The sequence below is a fragment of the Salmo salar genome, chromosome 10 (assembly GCF_965601325.2).
Source record: "Salmo salar chromosome 10, fSalSal1, whole genome shotgun sequence".
NCBI lineage: Eukaryota > Metazoa > Chordata > Actinopteri > Salmoniformes > Salmonidae > Salmo > Salmo salar.
In genome coordinates this window covers 77,008,388-77,034,874 of record NC_138300.1, presented here as the reverse complement: position 1 = coordinate 77,034,874, position 26,487 = coordinate 77,008,388, and the positions used below count along the sequence as shown (strand labels likewise).

General features: G+C 41.3%; 2 protein-coding genes across 4 annotated transcripts in view; both read right to left on the bottom strand.

Moving 5' to 3' along the window:
• Positions 1–1,646: 1,646 nt before the first annotated feature.
• LOC106561069 (SIN3-HDAC complex-associated factor) lies at positions 1,647–9,140 on the bottom strand. Of its 2 annotated transcripts, none has more exons than XM_014124688.3 (6): positions 8,958–9,140; positions 6,445–6,572; positions 5,932–6,031; positions 5,673–5,796; positions 5,213–5,363; positions 1,647–4,949 (listed from the first exon to the last, which is right to left on the bottom strand). In XM_014124688.3, the coding sequence occupies exons 2-6, from the start codon at positions 6,570–6,572 to the stop codon at positions 4,619–4,621; spliced, it is 834 nt and encodes a 277-aa protein (XP_013980163.1). In that variant the 5' UTR covers positions 8,958–9,140; the 3' UTR covers positions 1,647–4,618. The 2 variants fall into 2 exon arrangements, with proteins under 2 accessions (XP_013980163.1, XP_013980164.1); XM_014124689.3 differs by lacking the exon at positions 8,958–9,140 and adding an exon at positions 6,745–7,174.
• Positions 9,141–13,139: 3,999 nt separating this feature from the next.
• LOC106561058 (DENN domain-containing protein 5B) overlaps positions 13,140–26,487 on the bottom strand; it is a 50,716-nt gene continuing 37,368 nt past the window's right edge. Inside the window, exons 19-22 of one of the 2 annotated variants that reach the window (XR_006756994.1) lie at positions 20,615–20,741; positions 20,058–20,220; positions 15,404–16,889; positions 13,140–14,875 (exon numbers count right to left, since the gene is read on the bottom strand). Coding sequence is in view for 1 of the 2 variants with exons in the window: in XM_014124664.2 (XP_013980139.2) it covers positions 16,706–16,889; positions 20,058–20,220; positions 20,615–20,741 (474 nt within the window). In the remaining variant the exon portion in view is untranslated. Of the gene's footprint in view, positions 16,890–20,057; positions 20,221–20,614; positions 20,742–26,487 lie in introns of both variants that reach the window. The other variant, XM_014124664.2, reaches the window with a different exon arrangement.

The window sequence follows — 26,487 nt, the reverse complement described above, 5'->3', positions numbered from 1 at the left end:
ATGATGCCATTCATTTTGTGAAGTGCACCAGTCCCTCCTGCAGCAAAGCACCCCCACAACATGATGCTGCCACCGCTGTGCTTCATGGTTGGGATGGTGTTCTTCGGCTTGCAAGCGTCCCCCTTTTTCCTCCAAACAAAACGATGGTCATTATGGCCAAATGGTTCTATTTTTGCTTCATCAGACCAGAGTAAATTTCTACAAAAAGTACGATCTTTGTCCCCATGTGCAGTTGCAAACCATAGTCTGGCTTTTTTATGGTGGTTTTGGAGCAGTGGCTTCTTCCTTGCTGGGCGGCCTTTCGGGTTATGTCGATATAGGACTCGTTTTACTGTGGATATAGATATTTTTGTACCTGTTTCCTCCAGCATCTTCAGCATCTTCACATGGTCCTTTGCTGTTGTTCTGGGATTGATTTGCACTATTCACACCAAAGTACATTCATCTCTAGGAGACAGAACGCGGTATGAACGTGGCTTCCAGAGCGGTATGACGGCTGCGTAGTCCCAGTGTTTATACTTACTATTGCTTGTACAGATGAACGGGGTACCTTCAGGCATTTGGAAATTGCTCCCAAGGATGAACCACACTTGTGGAGGTCTACAATTATTTTTCTGAGGTCTTGGCTGATTTCTTTTGATTTTCCCATGATGTCAAGCAAAGAGGCACTGAGTTTGAAGGTAGGCCTTGAAATACATCCACAGGTACACCTCCAAATGACTCAGTTAGCCTATCAGAAGCTTCTAAAGCCATGACATCATTTTCAGGATTTTTCCAAGCTGTTTAAAGGCACAGTCAACTTAGTGTATGTAAACTTCTGACCCACTGGAATTGTGATACAGTGAATGATAAGTGAAATAATCTGTCTGTAAACAATTGTTGGAAAAATTACTTGTGTCATGCACACAGTAGATGTCCTAACCGACTTGCCAAAACTATAGTTTGTTAAGAAATTTGTGGTGTGGTTGAAAAGAGTTTTAATGACTCCAACCTAAGTATGTAAACTTCCGACTTCAACTGTATATATTGCTACAATTCGGGAATGCATGAAGTTTATTAGGCTACTGATGAAATAAGTTATGAACTTCATAGGGTGGTGAAAGTGCATTGTGATGAGCCTTTCCAATAAATAGAGGGTCATATTCTGGTGACATGATCGATTATTGGCTGCCATTTGTTTTTTTTTGTCAATCTTGCTCTTTTGTCCATAATCTCATGTGGGCTATATCTGCCAATTGTTTGGTAGAGTTGGCACATTCGCTATACAACTCAATATATTTGTGACCACACCATCAGTAGAATTGAAAAGATTAAAGCCCATTTAACTAGTATTTTTATTTTTTTCAGTAGCCTATATTGGAATTTTACAGCAAAAGGTATTTTTATGTACACTACGTCACACACACATCACCTGAAAAAATGTCCAAACGCCTGAATGTACTGCATCGCAGTGCTTTAGGCCTAACTACAGACCCGGGTTTGATCCCAGGCTGTGTCACAACCAGCCGGGAGTCCCATAGGGTGACTCACAATTGGCCCAGCTTTGTCCGGGAGGGAGGACGCTTTACTTGGGAGTGGTTATAAACTACCCCAAAACAGGATAAAAGTCCAAGGTTTTTAGCAAAACAGAAGATTCTGACTCAAAATCACAAATTACTTTTATTGAAAGACTAGTACAAAAAAAGTACATCATGTATAAAACACAAAACATTGCTTTGTCTAGATCTAACTTGGTAAATAAATGCAATTGCATAGCTACAATACATGCATGAAGCACTAAAGCGAAGATTCAACTTGCAGGTCATATGCAACATTACAGGGCAAAGATGAGAGGAAAGTAAAATTGGAATATAGGCTACCTCAAAAAAAAAAAAAATCACTGAAGTTCATAGTTCAACAGGCTGGATACCTGATACAAAGATACAGGTCCAATCAGATTCTTGTACAGTATATTACAGAATAAATTACTACACATTAATGTTGATCAAATAAAAATGAGTATTTTCCCCAATAATTCACAAATACTGTTAATTGTGAATTTCAGACTAGACTGATTGCTTAAGAACAACATTAAATGCTAACCATATCACAGAACTAACAAACTTTAAATGTGAAATCTAAGTTATTACATAGTGAGAAACCAGCATCAGAATAGTCACATGGGGAAAATGCACAAATACAAAATCGAAGTTTATTAGTCACATACTTCGCAGACAACATGTGCAAACGAACAGTGAAATGCTTATTTATGGATCCTTTTCCAACAATGCAGAGATAAAATATAAGAAAAAAAATTAAATAGTGATGAGGAATAAATACAGTAAATAACAAATAAAATAAACATGGCTGTATATAGGGAGTAGAAAATAACATAGCTATAACAGTATACAGGAAGTACCAGTACCGAGTCAATATGAAATAAATTAACATTTAATTAGAAAGCCCTCAACCCCCATTGAAATATGTCCATATACATACATACAATCTTCCCTATAGTATGGATAATTAAAAACTGATTTTAGTGTCCTTCTTATACCACTCAATTTACAAATAAAATGCCTAAATAACCTGTTTTGCATTTGAAATTGAATGAATTTAAGTGTGCTTTGGTTTTTGTTTGACAATGTAGGCTAGTATATCGTAGTTGCTTAACTAACCAAGTAATGATGAATCCTAAGTTTGAACATGATAGTAAGTCCTCAAAAGTATAAAATAATTAAATAACGATCAATAGAATTGACATATGTATCATGAAGTTTAAATTATACGGAAGTCCTGCCGACAAAAGAAAAATAGAATATAAAAGAAAAGAAAATAACAATTCCCCAGAATAAAAAAAAACCCACTGGTTTTGACAACAGATCAAGTTGTGCTCATGTGGGTTATTTCAATGCAGGTCGAAGTTGTTGAAGTAGATCCACTGTGTGTGGTAATGACATAATCATGTCCCATTATTGACAGTAATAAACAAAAAAAGGTATCCAGATTGGCCTCCAGGAGGAATAGTTCACGATCTGAACAGGTTACTATTGTATTTGCTGATTTATAATATGGTGAAGACATTTTTTTATATAATATATAAATAAAAAATACTTTGGGGCATTGGGTCTGGAAAATAAGAGCAAGATTTAAAATAAGAGTAATATGCTTTTAAGGCCATGAAATAGCTTATTTGACACATGCATCTGATCTACAGCTCTTTTGGATGAGAAGGGTTTTTTCTTCGGCATTTATGCAAAGCACACTAGTGTTGCTTTACTTCATTTTGATAACCGTAGGCCTCCATTGCAAACGTTAACATAATAAGCAGGAGAAAACTCAAACTACCTATCTAGCACTAACTATTGCCTTACAAAAAGGGACATTTCACCATTTTCAACTTCATAGTCATCTCCACCACCCAAACATCAACATACTGTATATAAAAAACAGCCCATTTCTATATTTTGTTGTAACAAAAGGATGAGGACATCATTCGGGAAACACGTTTGAAATTGGACGCATTCCTCTGCCCAGGCGTTGTTGACACCTGCCAGATCTTACACCTGGATAGGTATTTTACGTATCAGCTAACCACATAATCATATTATACATATGCCATTTAGCAGACGCTTTTATATGTGGGTGGCCCCAGTGGGAATCGAACCCATGATATTTGCTATTGTAAGCACCTTGCTCTACCAATTGAGCCACACAGGACCACCTATGTTACAGCGATCTGCTAGTCGATGTCACAGTTGCTAGAATGGCACGCAACCATTGGTTGATGCATGCAACGTCTGAGCAGGAGCATTATCTGGTCAAAAGTACTAACTCATAATTGGTTAAAAATTACATGATGCACACCAGATAATGAATAATATTATATTTTCTGGTGTGCATCTTTTTGAGTACATAAAACAAAGAAACACAGTTTACACACTGATGTTGGTGTGGTGCTGGAGATGATGAATATGAAGTTTCAATTTGAACATTTTCCCTTAATATCATCCCTAAGTACCAACACTGACAAAACACTAGCACTGCCTTCCCTCACTAAATTAAGGCTGGTGTATTGGCTGTTGGTGCTGTGAACAGGCTCTCGACCGCGGCCCATATAGAAATACATACAGGCCATATATACAGAATAGATAAATAGTGTGAATGTGAATTTGTTTCACAATAATACAAGTGCTACTGTACGGCTGTAACCTGTTAATTAAGGTATTCTGCCGATCAGTCAAAACTACAGCATTTTATGTCAAGGAGAAAAACACCAAGAGAGGTTTCCGAACATCTGGGTTGTGTTCATAAGGCACCAAACGGAAGAAAATGGATTTGCAACACGGAGTGGACTACATGGACTTGTCCAATAATAAATGCTCATTTTCCGTTGCAAAACCTTTTCAAACATTTTCCGTTGCATGCCCAAGCCTAATGAAGACGAACCCAGGACAATACTAAGTACAACAAGACCAGATGAATTGGGAAAAACTAGTCCATATGCCTCAGTCAGTCTATAAGTTACCAAACAAACAAAATGACGGGATTCAGCTGCTCGCTGACTAAAGGCAATCAGCGGTAACTTCTTGTAAGAGCTTGTAAACCAGAAGCACTCCGTAGGCTTCCTCAAAGATGCTCACACTGTGGTGCAATATCGCCAGTCTTCCTCCTCAACCTCCTCTTTGGTCTGAGATGTTGTCATGATGACCTGTAGCTGAGGACTCTCTGAGCTTTCCTGGCTGTTTGACCTCACCTCCTCATCTTCCTTCCTCACCACCACCTCCTCCGCCACTTCTACCTCTTCCACAACCTCCTCCTCAACCTCCTCCTCTTCTTCTTCTTCTTCCTCCTCCAGCTCCTGCTGCTGCTGTTGCCGTTTCTTGCGGCAGCAGGGCTTGAAGAGGTGAGGGTCGATGAGCACCTCCCCAAAGCGGCCCTTGTAGATGATCCCACAACACACCTTTTGCCTGGAGGAGGAGCAAAGGAACATGGGATTATTCATGTAATACTGATAGTTTATGCGACCATACAAGATTTGGTAAATTATTGTTATAGCGACGAATGCATACGTGCATATAAAATACAAAGTCTTAGATGGCTCGTGTTTCCTTTTTTTCTTTCTATTTCTCTCTTATCCGAGTACCAAAGCATCTGGTGAAAATGAACAAGGACACTTCCAGGCTGGATATTACAGACACAGTGTTTTGATTGGAGGGGACTGCGGCCTTACCTCTTCCAGTAGGTGAGGTCCAGGAAGGAGAAGACAGGGGAGCGGCTGGAGCCTGGGGAGAGCTCCGTGTCGGAGCCCTCATCTGAAGGGTTGCTGTAGCTGGGAGACTGGGCCGGGGAGGCACTGGACGTGGTGCTGTGGGCATCAGAGTCTGGAGGTAGAACCATAGATGTAGAAGGCTATACTGTAGTGTACATCATTGGATAGACTGAAGGAGTATGTTAAGTTTGGTGATGTCGCACAATGTTTAAATCTCAACCTTCCGGATTATGCACAAATTTAGGCTACGTTATAAAGGTACTTGTGAAATGAAAATAAATATTGTCTGACTCAGTGCCTCAACATCTGAAAAGCACTGAGATTGGGTCTTACTGTTGCATTGATCTATTACTGAATTAGCAAAACGGATCTAAAAGTGGTCAAACCTTAATATGTTTATGGGGCACTGAACAGGACTTACTGTTCCTCTTTAGCTCTTTCTGCAGTCGGCTGATCTGGATCGGCATGGCTCTCTTGGAGAGGGACTTCCGTTTCTTTGGCCTGGAGGAAATCTTTAGGCTGGGGCCTCCTCGGGCATCAACCACCTAGGATAGGATATAAGAAAGTGAAGAGAGAAGTGAAGAGAGGCACTCCCATAACTTTTTTTCCTTCTTAACCATTTCCAACAGGCAGGTGAGTAGTGAGGAGCAGATGTAGACAAAAAAAAACGTGGAGCTTACGTGATTCCAGTTTTTCTTAGACCCCACTGGGAGTTTCTTACATCGTTTCACCAGGAGTACACAGGCATTGCAGATTTCTCCAGACCGAGTTTCACATAATCTACATGTGGGGAAAACATGTGAAATATGGGTTAAGCAGGACCATGTGAACAATGTAAATATTATGGATGTTCACAATGACATTACATTTAGCTTACCAGGAGGAACACAATTTCTGACCATTTTACAGTAATTCACATGTAGCTGTCCACTCATTAGGGATAATAATATTTTGTTAATTTTCAGAGTGTGTTTTGGAGGCTGCAGTCCACCGATTTGCTGCACAGGCCCCATGCATAATTATGCACTGAGTGCTATGGAAACAGAAGTCAATGTGTGATATTTTATTGACTGCTCAGCTTTTCTTTTTTTTTTTATGTTTTACAACGCCTGCAGTCATTCTACTTTTGCAAGAATGCATAGATGTCGAAATCTGCTATAAGGGCGCGGTAACTGCCAGAAATCCTTGCTTACCCGAAACAGCTCGTGAAGTCATTCTCGTACCGCTTGCTGTCGGTGAAGCGTGAGCTGGAGGACTTGGCGCGGCAGATGCAACATCCGTCTAAACTCCGGTACATCTTTGGCTTGTGAAAGCCAAACATCTGTTTTCAAAAACACAAAACAGCAAAGGCATTTGCAGTTTAATAAAAATAAAAAAAATAAAAAAAAATTGTACAAATCATTATGAAAGGGAATGGTCTATAATAAGATATGGTTATGGTCAATTTTGTTCAAAAGTGATTTATTTGCAAAAGATTCAGCCTGTGTACCAACCAGCGGAACAACAGGTAATTTCAATCTTTTTTTCCCTCCGTATAGGCTAACTATTGTAATAATGGTTGATAGACATGCAATACTTTTCAGATGTCTCGCGCGTTAAATAAAGGTGAAAAATAATAACGCGCAGCAGATGAAAGTGAGCATCTTGCCATGCCCTGACCCAAAAGGAGCGAATATAGGTCAGCTGTCTGTCTGCGTGTCATACAGATAATGTCACCCTGCTGCCGCGCTCTTATCGTCTTCGGAGATTTGCATTGCATAGCTGCCGCAGCGATATGGCCAAATATTACATATCCTTAGCTAGGACAAAATTGTAAACTCTGGTTTGACGCTAAAAGACACAGACGCACCGACGCAGTAAATGAAATAACCAAGGCCTAAGCTAAGTTTATCTGACCTGCTGCTTGTGTCAATACCTCGTGGTGCAAGAAATGTGAAGAAAATGTGGAAGAACGGGTTATTTCTCATTTGCATTTAAAGGAGAAGGATATATTATGTTGCCATGCAAACCCTATCACGATGCGTGGAAGCCTTCAAAATAATCATGCGGCAAAACCGTGAGCCGCGCCCCCTACAGTCTACTTGTTTTGCCATATAAGTGGCAGTCCTTCGGGTCTCTTGACAGTGCAGTGGCACAACCAGACAGTAGCAGGATAATACAGTACGTGACGTAACTCTACATGGCAACAGACTTCAAAGGCGGAGAGGGGGTGTGTGTGTGGAGGCCAGGGGGTGTGTGTGTGGAGGAGGAGGCCAGGGGGGTGTGTGTGTGTGGAGGAGGAGGCCAGGGGGGTGTGTGTGTGTGGAGGAGGAGGCCAGGGGGTGTGTGTGTGTGTGGAGGAGGAGGCCAGGGGGTGTGTGTGTGTGTGGAGGAGGAGGCCAGGGGGTGTGTGTGTGTGTGGAGGAGGAGGCCAGGGGGTGTGTGTGTGGAGGAGGGGGCCCGTGGGGGGGGGGGGGGGGGTGGAGGAGGGGGCCAGGAGGTGTGTGTGTGTGTGTGTGAGGGAGGAATGGAGCTTGTGATGTGCTATTATGCGCGTAATATTTAGGATTTTGAAGTTGTAAAACCGACTAACATCGTTTGTCATTAAAAACGACCTATGTTTAAAAACGAAATGAGTCGGTCGTGATGGAAAAACAACCTTAGCACCGAAGAAAGACTACTGTAAATCGATACGTCCCCCGCCCACTTACACGAGGAAGCATGGCACAAGAACAGCCTCATATGCGCACCCATTTTAACTGAACGTTTCAACCCACCGTCTGAGTCCATAAACTCGATTATGTCATTGACACAACCGCATTATCAAACTGTTTACATAAAAAGAACATAGTCCTCTCTAAAGCGAGACAATTTGGCTTTGGAATAGTCGTGTAATGTGATCTTTAGGCTACACATTGTTATTCAGGCGACGTCGCGTCACTGGCCAGTGCAACTCCAAACACCAAATGCGCACGAAGTTCAAAGCTTCGGCTTTTAACTGTGACAACGTAGGTCTACATAAATTATTTTAAAAGTGTGGTTTAATCTTGCTATGATTTTCAGTTCGTGGCTATCATTTGGTTAGGCTACTACTTGTTTTGTGATAGATGCATCCGTGTTGACAGAGCAATCGCCCGCGTGTTGAAAGCGCACCATCTCGGGTAGGAAGGCAGGCATGATGGGGTCTCGAACTTGGGTATTACTTACTTCAGTAAGCAGTCGAATAAATAGCGGAACATGCACATTTCAACATCGCAAACTAAGTGTACACGAAAGGCTCAGGAATCCACCTATTAAGAATCACAACTAAAAATGAATTAATCGGGAAGAGACTATATAACTCGAAATAAAGAGGATAAAATGAGTAGGCCTAAATCTGCTGTTCACCCATTTTTGATATGTTGCAGACTGTGTTTATTTAGTTCACCATCAGAAGTCAACAAACAGGCATATTGCTGCAATCGTTTCATTCCCATTTAAACTAGCCTATTAAATCCGGTATATATATATTTTTAAAAAGGTTAAACGAATAAATAGGCTAGGCTTATAGGCCAATTAATTCTGTTTCTCGAACTGTGAAAATCGTTAATTGTTCGCCTTCTCAAGTGGCCAAAACAACTCGGAGCTTGCTTGTTTTGAAGCCTACAATAGCCAAGCAAACTGACACAAAAAAATGTTGCACATTTTGAGAAGCCTCGACCTGAACAATAGCCAACACAATCCTTACCTTAAATGCAAGTCGAACGTAGCTGATACAAAGTAATAACCTTGAACACGAGTCGTTACAATGTAGCCTAACTACTCTTCACAATTCCACAGCATCGGATACCGTTCTCTCGTGTTGATGTCTAGCTCGCTGTGTATGGGACTTGGTAGTTGTGGACTCAGTGCGCCTGCGCTCCATCCACGCCTCCATTTTCTGATTTTCTTCAATCAACCTGATTTGCATAAACGGCTGACGTTTCATAGCGTTTGCGCTCTGCTGGCGTTATAAGGATGGGAACATTGCGCGGGAACAGGGGGCTCGTCTTTCGTTGCTATGGCACGTTGAAGAATGTAAGCAAAGAGGCGGAGACAATCTTTTACTATGGAACGCCAGATGGCTTGTTAAAATGCAGTCGCTTGAGTAATGGCCGTTATAACAAAACATTAGTAACTGGACTAGGTCTCGTTTAGTGGACAAGGACTCGTGTAGCTGTGTAACTCCAACATACATTTATTTCAAAGTGAGAACCACTCACTGACATCTGACTTTTTATCAAATCAAAATCAAATTGTATTGGTATGCGGGTGTAGCGAAACGCTTGTGTTCCTAGTTCCAAAAGTGCAGTAATTTAAAAAAAATACACAACTTATTTTTACTCCAGCTATTTAAAAACCTCTTAAGGATCCGGCCCTTTCAAAAAATGTTCTCCTAAAATGACATACCCAACTCTAACTGCCTGTAGCTCAGGACCTGAAGCAAGGATATGCATATTCTTGATACCATTTGAAAGGAAACACTTTGAAGTTTGTGGAAATGTAAAATGAATGTAGGAGAATATAACACATTAGATCTGGTAAAAGATAATACAAAGAAAAAAAACGTGTTTTTTTGGTATTTTTGTTGTTGTTGTACAATCATCTTTGAAATGCAAGAGAAAGGCCATAATATATTATTCCAGCCCAGGCGCAATTTAGATTTTGGCCACTAGATGGCAGCAGTGTATGTACAAAGTTTTAGACTGATCCAAAGAACCATTGCATTTCTGTTCAAACTGTTGTATCAAGACTGCCCAAATGTGCCTAATTGGTTTATTAATAACTTTTCAAGTTCATAACTGTGCACTCTCCTCAAACAATAGCATGGTATTCTTTCACTGTAATAGCTACTGTAAATTGGACAGTGCAGGTAGATTAACAATAATTTAAGCATTCTGCCAATATCAGATATGTCTATGTCCTGGGAATTGTTCTTGTTACTTACAAACTCATGCTAATCGCATTAGCCTACGTTAGCTCAACCGTCCCACGGGGGACCCACCGATCCTGTAGAGGCATATCCCCTCATCTACAAGCCCATAAGAGTGACCAGTTCATCTGCCACCCTTATTGATAATATTTTTTACAAATTCTTTGAGTAATGTGGCTAAAACAGGTATACTTTATTCTGACATTTTTGACCACTTTCCAGTGGTGGAAAAGGTACCCAATTGTCATACTTGAGTAAAAGCAGAGGTGATTTTAGCATGTAAATATTGGTGGTGCAAACTATATACAGTTGAAGTCGGAAGTTTACATACACCTAGGTTGGAGTCATTCAAACTCGTTTTCAACCACTCCACAAATTTCTTGTTAACAAACTATAGTTTTGGCAAGTCGGTTAGGACATCTACTTTGTGCATGACACAAGACATTTTTTTACAGACAGATTATTTCACTTATAATTCACTGTATCACAATTCCAGTGGGTCAGAAGTTTACATACACAAAGTTGACTGTGTCTTTAAACAGCTTGGAAAATTCCAGAAAAATATGTCATGGCTTTAGAAGCTTCTGATAGGCTAGTTGACATCATTTGAGTCAATTGGAGGTGTACCTGTGGATGTATTTCAAGGCCTACCTTCAAACTCAGTGCCTCTTTGCTTGACATCATGGGAAAATCAAAAGAAATCAGCCAAGACCTCAGAAAGAAAATTGTAGACCTCCACAAGTCTGGTTCATACTTGGGAGCAATTTCCAAACGCCTGAAGGTACCACGTTCATCTGTACAAACAATAGTACGCAAGTATAAACACCATGGGACCACGCAGCCATCATACCGCTTAGGAAGGAGACTCCTTCTGTCTCCTAGAGATGAACGTACTTTGGTGCGAAAAGTGAAAATCAATCCCAGAACAACAGCAAAGGACCTTGTGAAGATGCTGGAGGAAATGGGTACAAAAGTATCTATATCCACAGTAAAACGAGTCCTATATCGACATAACCTGAAAGGCCGCTCAGCAAGGAAGAAGCCACAGCTCCAAAACCGCTATAAAAAAGCCAGACTACGGTTTGCAACTGCACATGGGGACAAAGATGGTACTTTTTGGCGAAATGTCCTCTGGTCTGATGAAACAAAAATACAACTGTTTGGCCATAATGACCATTGTTATGTTTGGAGGTAAAAGGGGGAGGCTTGCAAGCCAAAGAACACCATCCCAACCGGGAAGCACGGGAGGGGCAGCATCATGTTGTGGGGGTGCTTTGCTGCAGGAGGGACTGGTACACTTCACAAAATAGATGGCATCATGAGGAATTGAAAATTATGTGGATATATCGAAGCAACATCTCAAGACATCAGTCAGGAAGTTAAAGCTTGGTCGCAAATGGGTCTTCAAAATGGACAATGACCCCAAGCATAGTTCCACAGTTGTGGCAAAATTGCTTAAGGACAACAAAGTCAAGGTATTGGAGTGGCCATCACAAAGCCCTGACCTCAATCTTATAGACAATTTGTGGGCAGAACTGAAAAAGCATGTGCGAGCAAGGAGGCCTACAAACCTGACTCAGTTACACCAGCTCTGTCAGGAGGAATGGGCCAAAATTCACCCAACTTATTGTGGGAAGCTTGTGGAAGGCTACCCGAATCGTTTGACCCAAGTTAAACAATTGAATGGCAATGCTACCAAATACCAATTGAGTGTATGTAAACTTCTGACCCACTGGGAATGTGATGAAAGAAATTAAAGCTGAAATAAATAAATAATTCTCTCTACTATTATTCTGACATTTCACATTCTAAAAATAAAGTGGTGATCCTAACTGACCTAAGACAGGGAATTTTTACTTGGATTAAATGTCAGGAATTGTGAAAAACTGAGTTTAAATGTATTTGGCTAAGGTGTATGTAAACTTCCGACTTCAACTGTACCTCGTACCCCTGCACATTAACTCGGTACTGGTACCCCTTGTACATAGCCAAGCTATCTTACTCATTGTGTATTTATTCCTTATTATTTTTTTATTTTATTTTATTTTTTACGTTTTTGCATTGTTGAAGTAAGCATTTCACTGTTAGTCTACACATGTTGTTCACGAAGCATATGACAAATTTGATTTGATTTAACCCCCTCCATGTAGTCTAACTCACACCAGCACGAACATATATTTTCATGTTTACTGAGTAAATGTGTTTACTGAGTAAACATACACAAATAATAATTAGTATGCTTTGCTTATCTGATTGAGCATACCTTTCTTGTACTTATATTGCATTTTTGTGGTGGGGTTTTCATATAAGCCCTTTTGGTTTCCAACTCACCTGCACAACGTTTTTACCGGTTTGCATCTGTACTGTTGTAGGGCAGCCCCCGAAGTGACTCTTACATTTATCTACACTCTATGCAAAATATTTTTTCTTTTCAGGAATTCAGCCTTTTCTGTGTTGATCTCCCCAACCCCCATTGTCACACCTCTGAGAAGCAGAGGTTCTTTTGTGATTACATCATGTATGTCTGATATCTAATTAGAGATTAACTTTACAGTAAAACTATTGGTCAACAAATGAGATGCTTATAAAAAGGGTGTAAGATTCATTGTTCTTTTCCTTTTGTTCTTGACTTGCTGTGGTGAGATACCTACACTCTCTTCCCTCTTCCTCTCCCATGACCTATGGGCAAAAGCCATGCTATCTTTTTCTCTCTCTCTAGCTCTCTCTCTCTCTCTCTCTCTCTGACCATGCTTAGAATGATGCCTTGTAATGCTTGTTAATGCTTTGTAACTTAAGCTTTATGCCTTATGTGAATCCATACATTTTACAATGTAATTCCATTCTCAGACATTTCTTAATTGCCTATTACTGTAACTCAGCTATAGTGTCCTTGCATATGGCTATTTATCTTATGGAGTCTTATCTTATGGAATCATATCACCTGACAAACAAAGCAAATAGTTTATCTTAGACTTTAATCTTTAATGACACGTTTCATAAATATTCAAAGTAACAATAATACATTATTGCTTACCCTAATATCTATTTTCAGGTAATATTAGTAGACTTGGACATTGTGGCTTTGACTAAGGATAGTGCTTGCAGGACAGCGCACGAGACAGTATCTTGGGACCTTGTCAACAAAAAAAGCGCATGTAATATCAATACAATATGAAGCTTATTTCTGTACTCAGTGTTTTGACCTAGCAATTACGATTAAATAAGCAACATGATATTACGATCAGAAAATGCAGAAAACACTTTTCTACTTGTTGACCGATTGTTTTCACAAGTCTATTGTAAGTAACAATGTATATTGTAACATTGGATGACTGACAACTATTTACTAGGCGACGTTCAAATAAACAAACATTCACAGTAAAAAAAAAAAAAGCTGTGTGAACAAAATGTTCATTTAACACAAGACCATTTTCAATATTTCACTAACCTATATTTGTCAGCAAAACCAGAATGACCCCGGAGGCAAACAGTGAATCGAACAACACAGATCAATAAGTCAGGGAACATTAAGAGTCGTGCCGCTTATGGCTTCAGTAGGTAAAATAAAACTTCCAATGTACAGGACTAGGCAACTGTTGCACAGAGACAATTTCAAGAGAAAATTACATGAGTTTTTGGTAACACTTTATATCAACTTTCATGAATAGGCATTCATAAACATTTTAATATATTTGTTTACCCCTTTTTCTCCCCAATCTCGTGGTATCCAATTGGTAGTTACAGTCTTGTCCCATCTCTGCAACTCCCGTACAGACTTGGAAGAGGCGAAGGTGGAGAGCCGTGCATCCTCCGAAACATAACCCAGCCGAACATCACTGCTTCTTGACACAATGCCTGCTTAACTCAGAAGCGTGCTTTGCACCCAGCCCGCCACAGGAGTCACTAGAGTGCAATGGGACAAGAACATCCCTGCCAGCCAAACCCTCCCCTAACCCGGCCAATGCTGGGCCAATTGTGCGCCGCCCCATGGGTCTCCCGCTCATGGCCGGCTGGGACAGAGCCTGGACTCAAACCAGGATCTCTAGTGGCACAGCTAGCACTGCAATGCAGTACCTTAGACCACCGCGCCACTCGGGAGGCCATTACTAAACAATTTATAAATGTAAGTGTTATTTGTAAGCCATTATAAGCATAATATTTTATAACATTGATACTTTATAAAGCATTTGATGTTTTTTTTTTCATGAAAGATATTACAAAGTGTTACCAAGATTTGGAGGACAAACATGTACACCAGCTTTTGAGCAGAGTAACTATCCTAAATTAATCCATTCACAATGCCATAAAAATACACATGATTGGCAGGCAGAAAAACTGTGTCTAGAGAATACACCACAGAGAGAGAAAAACAGGGGTGTATTCATTAGTGCATACCATTGAAAACGGTAGCGGAAATTAGCGTTTATTGGACAAGTTCGTCCCTCCTCGTTTCGGCCCGTTTGGTTCCTAGTGAATACACCCCTGATATGGCCATGCATGCATTTGTCAGGTTTATATTCCCAGGGAAAGCATAACAGCAATAGGATTCAAAGTAGGCCTGGTGGGCAGGTCAAAGTTCATGACCATCACTACCACCACAACTCTTTTCTCTTTTCTCCTCCCTTGTTCTTCACGGTGTGAGCTGAGACATCAAAGCTGGTTGAGTAAAAGGGAATCACTCCGCCTCACTCCTCCTAGAGACAGATCACAGTGTAGATAAGCATAAGAGGAAAAGAAAGAAGAAAACATGTTGTTTTCTTCTGTGTGTATGTACAGTATGTATGACATTGACTTCTTTAGTGGACAAGGCAGTAGGCCTGCTGTGCTGTGGCAATATAGGCCTGCAGAAGCTGCCGGTTGGCAGTGGCTTGTTTCTGGGTTCCTTCCCCTCCCAGACACCACCCACAAATAACTTCCTCTTTTCATGAGAGTTCAGCTGTCTAGTTTTGACCAGCCCTGCTGGCTGTGTCTCAATAGTCTAAAGCCTGTGTCGCACAAAGCAATTAGGACGCAATTTCTGTTGTAGACGTAAGTTGCAAGCAGGGTTGCATGGGGAGTAATTTATTACATGTAATCGGATAAAAAAATAAAATACATATAACTTTAATCAGCGAGAAAGTAATCAGATTACATTATGGAGTTTGGGTAATCCAAGTTATTTTACCCTTACATTTTGGACAGGTAACTAGTAACTAACAGATTACATTTAGAAAGAAACATACCCAACCCTGGTTGCAAGTGACATCTGAGTCCCGAACAGAACGATATGACAAGTCTTGTAGCTCACTGATTGGACATTGCATACAGTCAGTTTGTGAAATAAGATCGATTTCTAGCACTTGCGATTGCAATGCAACTAAGTTGCTGGCCATTTTTGTGGGTTGCCACATTGGGCAACCCAGACGCGACTTTGTTGCAAGCATAAAAAAAATTGCATTCAGATTGCTTCGTGTGACTTCGGCTTCAAGTAACTTCCTGTCACTGTCTCCTTTCCTTCCTCTACACTAGATCGGACGGGATTGAAGAGGTGATGATCCAATGACGAGCTTTGTGCCACACTGCTTACTTACAACTGTCAAGTCTTCTCAGATCGGTGCAGAAAGGAAGAAGAGGACACAGTGAGAGGCAGTCGTTAGGGCTGTGACGGTCATGTCATTTTGGATGACGGTAATTAGTCAGCCAAATAACCGCTGTCACCGTTATATAACCATATGAATAGCAAAACAAATGATCGATTTTTAATTTTTTTAAGGGGCAATCTGCAGTTGCTACATTCATTTTGGGACTTGTGATTGAGTGATATGTACCCATTGATTCTTGAAGAATATAACTTACAAATGCCTCATTTAGTTCAAATGTTATACGCCATCAGAACCTAAAATATAAGCTTGTTTTACTCCAATGTTTGTAAACAAAGTAACTCTAAACAAACACTTTAGCCTAAAACATGGTTAAAACTATAATTCTGACATCATGGATGGTCAGTCTTTGCATCCATAGCTCTGTTTATGAATTTGAGAGTGGTTACATTTCTCCAGCCCCATCCCTTAGCTTTATACCAAAGCAGGGGCGCTTTTTTTTTTATCGTTTCAACCGCAGATTGCCGCTTTAAAGACGCACATTTTCTTTCTCCTGACTGCTGCTGCAGGGAGGGGGGAGTTGCCTAGGCAACCGAATACTAGTTTGCTACAACATCCTGCTTGTTTCACCAAGGAGCAACAAAGTTTCACCGTTGTAGAATCCATGTTACAGCAGAAACCGACGCAACCGCACAAATGCCCAGCCGTCCCGTCAGCTGTTCATTCCACCCCCCCAAAAAACATGATCATAATTTAAATGGTTATGAAGGTGATTTTATTTTCATGACAGTCTTCATCCATAACCGTCAGTTACACGGTTATACGGTAATTGTGCCAGCCCTAGCAGTCACTCGACTCTGTTGAGGTCCTGCTACCCTGTGTACGTTGTGCATTCTGTGAATAGGGGTAAAACTCCATATCCCAGTGTCCTCAGCGGCGGTGGGGTTAGAGGTCAACCCCCTTAATGAGGGCCGTCTCCAGGGTGATGGGGAACTCGTGGAGGGTATGGAGGATGCGGGAGAGGGAGTTGACGGCGGCGCGGTCCTGGACCAAAGCCGACTCCTCGTAGAGACGAGCCGTCAGGTGGGACTCGGCCAACAAGGGGAGCCACTGGGGCAGCAGCTGGTCCCTGCCAACACAGAGGGTCAAAGGTCAAATCATAACTTTCTCCACAGGCCTGTTCAAGAGGGCGCAATGCTACCTAACGTTCAGACATTGTGTAAAACAAATCTGATTGCCTACCATGTGAAATAGAGGGATCATGTCAGCTCTATTCATTACATTTCTATCTGCAATGTTCTGAATGTTCCACCTCTCTAAATACACCCCGTGATTACTCTGATAAGGACAAAGTGGCCCTAAGGCAACTGATCTAAGCAAAGTTTTGCATTTATGCTATAATGGTTAAGGATTGGAATTGGCGAGAGGACGCTGATCCTAAATCTGTGCCTATAGAGGCAACTTGTACCCGGAGCTGTTGACTAGGTCCTCAGATTCAAGTTAGGCATTTTATTTAAAATTCAACAGCATCAATTAAGTGAGCTCATTTGATATGGGTTTTATTTGATGCTTCTTCCAGTAGTGGTAATTTACTAGCTAGGTGGTCCATCTCAGGAAAATGTAGATACAATATACAGGAGAGTACTATGTCAAAACAAAGCACCTCAGACCACTTACAGTCCGAAATCCTCACCGAAATAACATTGTGTGATGTAAACGAGTCAGGTCGGTGACTGTGAGGCCTTGGCAGCTCCAGGAAGGGGCAAGACTGTGCTGAAGCCCCCTCTAGAATAGCCCTTGCACATACACGCATGTACCATATATTGCAAGCACTCGTATGCATGGACCAAGCTACTCCTTACCTACCCCCAGTGAAAACTGTATAGTGCCACCCCTGGGCCTTGGAGACCAGGGCCCGTATCCACAAAGCCTCTCAGAAAAGGTCCTAGGAATCCTGATAAAACCTGTTTTAAGACTAAAGAAAACTCCAAGCTCAGAGCTAGGTTTAAGGATGATGTTAAGACTGCCCAGGCAAACTCTGAGCCAACTCATACAATGTGATATTGCGCTCCAAAGGGACAACTTGAAATAACAATGTAGGTAATTGTAAAGTGGTTGTTCCACTGGATATCATAAGGTGAATGCACCAATTTGTAAGTCGCTCTGGATAAGAGCGTCTGCTAAATGACTTAAATGTAAATGTAATGTAAATGTAATTAAATAATCAAAATGTTGATTTATTAGCCTATTTGTTATAAGTATTTAGGTATAGCATGTGAAATCATTGTCAAAGGTTGCATACACATCTAGGTTATTGATGTATTTAAAATGTTGACATTTTCTAAATGTTGTATTAATTTAACCTTTATTTCACTAGGCAAGTCGGTTAAGAACGAATTCTTATTTACAATGACGGCCTACCATATAGAATTATCAAAACATTATTTTTAACTACTCCAAAGCAATTACCGTAAATTCCGGACTATAAGCCGCAACTTTTTTCCCAGGCTTTGAACCTCGCGGCTTAAACAATGACGTGGCTAATATATGGATTTTTCCCGCTTGAATTTTTTTTTTCTCCAAAAAAACACATTCTGTGACATGCTCAGTTTTTTGGCGGCATGAAGCTTTCATTAGACCAATGAAATTGCCGAACGGGTTAAGGTCAAACAACTTTTTTGTTTACTGTTTAGATTAAATCGAGTGCTCTCAAACTTCCCATCATTCTGATTACGGTAGTCATTTTGTCACCCTCATCATGGCAAAGACACGGAGAAATGCATATGATAAAGCTTTCAAGTTGAAGGCGATTGATCTGGCTGTTGGAAAAGGAAATAGAGCTGCTGCACGGGAGCTTGGTCTTAATGAGTCGATAAGACGTTGGAAACAGCAGCGTGAGGAATTGACTCAGTGCAAAAAGACAACTAAAGCTTACTGCAAATTTTGTATTTTTTGTTACAAGCCGTGTTTCGTTAAAGCCTATTTATTTTTGTTACAAGCCGTGTTTCGTTAAAGCCTGTGTAAAGTTAATTTGTTTCAATGTACCGGTAGGCACCTGCGGCTTATAGACATGTGCGGCTTATTTATGTTCAAAAAAAAAAATAATGTTTCATTCAGTGGGTGCGGCTTATATTCAGGTGCGCTTAATAGTCCGGAAATTACAGTACATGTGGTGCAGGAACCACTGACTCGCTGCATTTCTCTATTATCAAGACACGTGCTGGTAACTCTTAACTGGTTAGGACAGCTCATGAGGTGTCCTAAATATCTGTCGACTAGGGGTGACTTATGATTAAAGCTTTTATTTTTACTCATAAGAGTAAAATGTTTATTCTCAGCACATACGACCAATCTTCTACTTTGTGTGGATACGGGCCCAGTCCTGCTGCAAGCCACTCTGTCTGAGGAGCGCTCAGGGGCTTCAGGGGGAGGGAAAGTGTGTAACTCTGACACAATTAACACAACCACCAGAGGGCAGGGGTGACGTTCCGATTTTCATTAGAAGGCCTTGTTCGAATGCATCTATCCAAGTCCCACCTGCACAAGTGGGGTCTCAACTGGGGTTAATTCTGAGGGATGCAGCGTTCTGAACACGCAGATAGAAATATGATGATCAGAGCTGAAATGATTCCCTATTCTGCATGACAGTCATATCTGTTCTACTTGTTGGGTTCTGAGAATATGAAATATACTTATTCATGTCACTGAGGGAGAGAGGGTATAACGTTTACATTATATCAGGTATCCTATTGAAATATTGATTGCTTAGGTTTAGAGGGTCTACACCAGAAGTTAATAGTTATCTGTAGGAGGAAGGTATATAGTGTGTGCAATTAAGCTTGGAATGTGCTGTGTAGGGAAAGCGATCACATGTGGCATGCACTGATAAGGGGAGAGAACCGTGGATTCGTGATGAAGGAGGGGGGGGTTCGAGATCAGCTCAGGTCACGTTATTAAGGAAGAAAGAAAAGTTTATGGCCCGTATCACTTAAGTGTCCTGCCTAGCAGTAAAGACAATGTTTGTACAGATGTGTAAGTGGACACTCAGCCTTGGAGGAAGGGTTAAATATCAGTGCTTGTGTGAAAAGGTTTTTGTCTAATACAGCTGTATTGACCCTCTGGGAAGAATAAACTTGGTTAAGCTTTCATAGCGTCCGTTGAGTTTGAACTCTGAAAATTAGAACCTAACATACTAAATATATTTACAGTATATCTGAATGTTTTGTGATGTGACGTTACATCCTCCTGGCCCCTACCATCTCCATTGCCGTTTGAACTTTCAACTTTGACCTCTCACCTGACTCCCAGGCAGACCAGCAGCTGGAACTTGCCCTCCTTGCCGATGTTCCGCGGCGAGGCGTTGATGGCATTGGCATAGTGACACAGAGAGTCACACAGTTCCGTTGACCCCCGCAAGTCACCCATTTGATCTGCCATCTCCATGGAAACCACCACCTTCTCTGTGGGGGAGAGGTGCAGAGCAGGTAACACATTAGAAGGACAGGGTTCATAGAAAAATAATTACTATTCCTACACTAGAATTCTAGTAATTTTATTTCTATTGCAAGGATGACCCTTGGATAACTATGGAATAAGGATCTGAGCTAAGGAGTCGGCCAAATTGAGAAGTCGTTCTATGATTTCAGTAAGTGTAAGTACTGTTCTAGAAAAGAACTGTTTGAAGGCAAAGATGAGGCTGTTTACTGTACTGGATGAATCATGCTGTGTTGCACTAACAATGAATAATGTAAAAGTGAACTTGTACTAACCAGCCACTAGATTGAGACAAGTTATATGGACTGACATTACTACAATCCACATAGTCTGTCCACGTGCACACACACACCCACTTACCCACAAAGTCCCATATGAACACACTCCTTTGGAATAAGCGGGAGGACTTGAAGCCATGTAGGAGGAACTGTTCCAGGGAGCGCACCAGCCCCTCCTCTCCACACAGCAGAGCAGTCAGGTTCCCCCTCTGAGGAGAGGAGAGGTCTTGCGTTCAGAAACGTTTGGGCATATCATCACAGAAATTGGAACGCAGGTTTAGTAAGCCAGATGTCCACCACAATGATGACATTAGATGCATGAGTTCAATGGTATGAGAGTAGCCAATTTTCACATCCCATAAAGTGTCCTTGCAAATGAGGCACTATTGACTTGCCTATGGTGTTGTACAATTGTCGGGCTGGAGTGTGGAGGAGTTGAATTATGGTTGCCAAGGTGACAAACCCCAACACAGGGCAATAGTATTTAGTACACTTCATTTCCAGAGGGCTTTCAAAGTACCACGCTTCAGCTTTCCCTTCAGGTTCCAACAGCGTATTGAGAATTAAAACAACCAAATCCAAAGCACTTGCTGTGACACAATCACCTAAAGCGGTGTGTTTTTATACATTATAATTAAATGGATTTTAAAGGCACTTTCTTTCCAATTTTCTTTCATTTACAATTCACTGAGGGTCTGTGTAAATCTGCAGGGCTCCTCAGCTTCTGCGGTGCCAAGGAAAGGGTAATTTATTCAAGCTGATTGATAGAGGAGTTGTCCTGGCGGCAGGGGTTAAGTGTCATCCAATTAAAATGTTATTAAGGTGAGCCACAGGCCCCATAGTAGCAATACTACCGTGATTCACCAACAGTCTCTACAGGGCTTGGTGTTTAAAGGGGAGATCAAGCGTCTCAGAAAAGGTCCTAGGAATCCTGTTAAAACCCGTTTTAGGACAACAACAAAAAACCTCTTGGCTCAGAGTACGTTTTAGGATGATATTAAAACGCTGCTCAGAGAAAATCTGATCCAGGAGTAAAATCAACCCATAAAAGTTGAACTGGGCTCGTAATCAGGGCAGTTGGAGGTACGTAAAGGAAAGATTGTGGTGACGTTGTTGCCAATCATGGGGAATAACCAATCGTGAGTAGGAATTGCCAGCTGTGAACTCTGTAGCACGCTACAGAAAACCAAGGTGAACCAAATGTTGCAATGGTAAAACATTTAACGGCCTATAATTTTCACCTGACATGAACACTTTGCCTAATCTTTTTTTTTTTAATAATGCGATGGGCCTATTGCACTGAATCATACAGTATTGCCTGTCTATGGAGCAGGACCCACTGACTCTCTGCCAATCATCAAGACACCTGCTGGTAACCTAACTGGTTAGGACAGCTCGAGCTCTCCTGAATATCTGTTGAATAGGTAGGACTCTTACGACTAAAAGGGCTTCATGAATAGCTTTTATTTTTAGCCATAAGAGTAGGAGTAAAACGTCTACTCTCAGACTTATGACCAATTCTCTACCCTGAGACACTGTGGATACGGCTCCAGTGCAGGCTTTTAAAGGGGAGGTCAGAGCAGACCATAGACTAGAGAGAAAAAAAGCCAGTCTGCCTTATAACTGTGAGAGATTCTGCCTTGCAGAGTGAAGGTCAAGAAACACGAACACACTAGGGTTGGGCGGTATCCAGATGATCATACAGTTCCTGTACCATACCGGGGTATACGGTATTACCCGCAGTGGACACAAGCGATTTCTTTCCAAACATAAAAAAACACACAGAACAATTTAGGCAGCAGCGATCTTAATCCAGGAGGAGGTTGATTGTCTCTGTTGTAACCAAGAAGCTTGATCTTGCAAACGAGCCACTTACCTAGCAAGTTAGCAAACAAAATGCATAGCTGGAGCCCTGGGGGGGCTCATTTATAAACATTGCATACGTACAACATATACCCCAAAACGTGTATGCCAGTTTTCATTAAAAAGTTCGAATTTATAAGAACTAAACATGAGAATGTGCTTTTCTCCCCGCAAACTTTAGACCATGCCTACGCACAGCCAAGAAGCTAAAAATACACACTAAACAGTATCCTGTTAGGCTTAAGCCTATGTATAGCATACACGTGGTGTTGTTAAAATAGTGCTATACAAATAAAATGCATAATTATTTTGTATTATTCTTATTGTCACTTATTATTTTAGTTATTTTTACATTATAGGTTAAATATAATTTGTCACTGGGGCCTATGGCTATTCTTTATAGGCTAATCAATTCACACTCATTAACATTTAACATTGATGCATTTCACTGCACTGGTGCAAGAAATTACTCAAAATTGCCTCTGTTTATATAAATATACCCATGTGTGTTCTAGACTAGCCGCATCCAAAGACCAGGGCTGCGTTGGCAATCTTGGCACGGTTATTCTCCGCGAGCGTCTTTTGAGACGAGCAGATTTCTTTTGCCCACAATGATGACTGGCTTATGAGCCAATACAGGTTCCCCAGAGCCATTCTGTTGGACCGATGTGCTGAATTTGGGTAAATGCTTGCATGGCCTACACGCCGCAATCAGGCAATACCTGTCCATGTACAGATTTTGACCACTGTTGGGTTCCTAGCCACAGGGACCTTTCAGAGGGAATAGTGTGACAGATCGGGCATATCACAGCCCTCCCTCAGCCGCGTAATGCCAAGTGTTGGATGGCATCATTCGTCTGAGGTACATACTGTTCCCCTACACAGCCAGTGAACAGGAAAACAAACTGCAATATGTAGCAATGGAAGGTTTTCCAAATTGTGATCGGGGCGATCGACTGCCCTCGTGTTGCAATAATGGCAACAGTGAGAACAAGTTTGCGTATGTGAACTGGAAAAACTTCCACTCCATCAATGTGCAAGTGATTTGTGATCTACAAATGACATTCACCAATGTTGTTGACCATTGGCCCGGTTCAAGTCACGACTCGTTCATCCAGATGAACAGCAGTGTGGGCAACAGACTATATATAAGCTAAATACAGTTTAGCTTATATAAGTCAGAAGTTGACATACACTTAGGTTGGAGTCATTAAAACTCGTTTTTCAACCACTCCACGAATTTCTTGTTAACAAACTATAGTTTTGGCAAGTCGGTTAGGACATCTACTTTGTGCATGACACAAGTAATTTTTCCAACAATTGTTTACGTACAAGTTATTTCACTTATAATTCACTGTATCACAATTCCAGTGAGTCAGAAGTTTACATGCACTAAGTTGACTGTGCATATAAACAGCTTGGGAAATTCCAGAAAATGATGTCATGGCTTTAGAAGCTTCTGATAGGCTAATTGACATAATTTGAGTCAATTGGAGGTGTACGTGTGGATGTATTTCAAGGTCTACCTTCAAACTCAGTGCCTCTTTGCTTGACATCATGGGAAAATCAAAAGAAATCAGCCAAGACCTCAGAAAGAAAATTCCAACACCTTGAAATACATTGTAGACCTCCACAAGTGTGGTTCATCCTTGGGAGCAATTTCCAAATGCCTGAAGGTACCACGTTCATCTGTACAAACAATAGTACGCAAGTATAAACACCATGGGACCACGCAGCCGTCATACCGCTCAGGAAGAAGACGCATTCTGTCTCCTAGAGATGAACGTACTTTGGTGCGAAAAATGAAAATCAATCCCAGAACAACAGCAAAGGACCTTGTGAAGATGCTGGAGGAAACAGGTACAAAAGTATCTATATCCACAGTAAAACGAGTTCTATATCAACATAACCTGAAAGGCCGCTCAGCAAGGAAGAAGCCACTGCTCCAAAACCGCCATAAAAAAGCCAGACTCCGGTTTGCAACTGCACATGGGGACAAAGACTGTACTTTTTGGAAAAATGTCCTCTGGTCTGATGAAACAAAAATACAACTGTTTGGCCATAATGACCATCGTTATGTTTGGAGGAAAAAGGGGGAGGCTTGCAAGCCGAAGAACACCATCCCAACCGGGAAGCACGGGGGTAGCAGCATCATGTTGTGGGGTTTCTTTACTGCAGGAGGGACTGATGAACTTCACAAAATAGATGGCATCATGAGGAATTTAAAATTATGTGGATATATTCAAGACATCAGTCAGGAAGTTAAAGCTTGGTCGCAAATGGGTCTTCCAAATGAACAATGACCCCAAGCATACTTCCAAAGTTGTGGCAAAATGGCTTAAGGACAACAAAATCAAGGTATTGGAGTGGCCATTACAAAGCCCTGACCTCAAGCCTATAGACAATTTGTGGACAGAACTGAAAAAGCGTGTGCGAGCAAGGAGGCCTACAAACCTGACTCAGTTACACCAGCTCTGTCAGGAGGAATGGGCCAAAATTCACCCAACTTATTGTGGGAAGCTTGTGGATGGCTACCCAAAACGTTTGACCCAAGTTAAACAATTTAAAGGCAATGCTACCAAATACTAATTGAGTGTATGTAAACTTCTGACCCACTGGGAATGTGATGAAAGAAATTAAAGCTGAAATAAATCACTCTGCTATTATTCTGACATTTCACATTCTTAAAATAAAGTGGTGATCCTAACTGACCTAAGACAGGGAATTTTTACTAGGATTAAATGTCAGGAATTGTGAACAACCGAGTTTAAATGTATTTGGCTAAGGTGTATGTAAACTTCCAACATCAACTGTAGTTACCAGGCCTAATTATGAAATAATCACAATTATTTCCCCTGCATCATGTAAAGGTTTTTCCTTCCTCCCAGGTAATAGGGCATATCCCCTTAATCCCTGGCTGATCACCAACCCCCAGGGCGCACAAGAGAGGCGCGTCAATGAGCTCCACTGTCTCATCCACTCCCTTGTGGAGCGCACAATAGGTGCACTAAAAGGGAGATGGCTGTGCCTTGATACACGCGGTGGGAGACACCTGTACAAGCCTGAGAAAGCGTGCAGAATTGTAATGGCTTGCTGTGTGTTGAACAACATGGCTGTGCGCAATTGGGTTCCCATCCTCCCAGAGGACATGAAGACCCAATGAACCTCAGGATAACTACCAACCTCCTAGCAAGAAGCCAAATGCAACCGCAATTCAGTTGCGACTGGGTGTTATGTGCTGTTTTCTGAAGACAATAAATATGGTCATCTTCCTATCGGATCTTGTAGTCATAGCAGATAATATTCTAATTTTTGGTGACTTTAACATTCACATGGAAAAGTCCACAGACCCACTCCAAAAGGCTTTCGGAGCCATCATCGACTCAGTGGGTTTTGCCAACATGTCTCTGGACCTACTCACTGCCACAGTCATACTCTGGACCTAGTTTTGTCCCATGAAATAAATGTTGTGGATCTTAATGTTTTTCCTCATAATCCTGGATTATCAGACCACCATTTTATTGCGTTTGCAACAAATAATCTGCTCAGACCCCAACCAAGGAGCATTAAAAGTCGTGCTATAAATTCTCAGACAACCCAAAGATTCCTTGATGCCCTTCCAGACTCCCTCTGCCTACCCAAGGACGTCAGAGGACAAAAATCAGTTAACCACCTAACCGGGGAACTCAATTTAACCTTGCGCAATACCCTAGATGCAGTTGCACCCTAAAAATTAAAAACATCTGTCATAAGAAACTAGCTCCCTGGTATACAGAAAATACACGAGCTCTGAAGCAGGCTTCCAGAAAATTGGAACGGAAATGGCACCACACCAAACTGGAAGTCTTCCGACTAGCTTGGAAAGACAGTACCGTGCAGTATCGAAGAGCCCTCACTGCTGCTCGATCAACCTATTTTTCCAACTTAATTGAGGAAAATAAGAACAATCCGAAATTTCTTTTTGATACTGTCGCAAAGCTAACTAAAAAGCAGCATTTGCAAATGGAGGATGGCTTTCACTTCAGCAGTAAGAAATTTATGAACATCTTTGAGGAAAAGATCATGATCATTAGAAAGCAAATTACGGACACC

Coding starts and splice junctions, on each gene's coding strand:
- LOC106561069 (XM_014124688.3), bottom strand. CDS start 6,572: ATGTTTGGCTTTCACAAGCCAAAGATGTACCGGAGTTTAGACGGATGT. Junction 6,032..6,444: donor GACTTCACGAGCTGTTTCGG/GTAAGCAAGGAT, acceptor CCCCACATGTAG/ATTATGTGAAACTCGGTCTG. Junction 5,797..5,931: donor CTAAGAAAAACTGGAATCAC/GTAAGCTCCACG, acceptor ATCCTATCCTAG/GTGGTTGATGCCCGAGGAGG.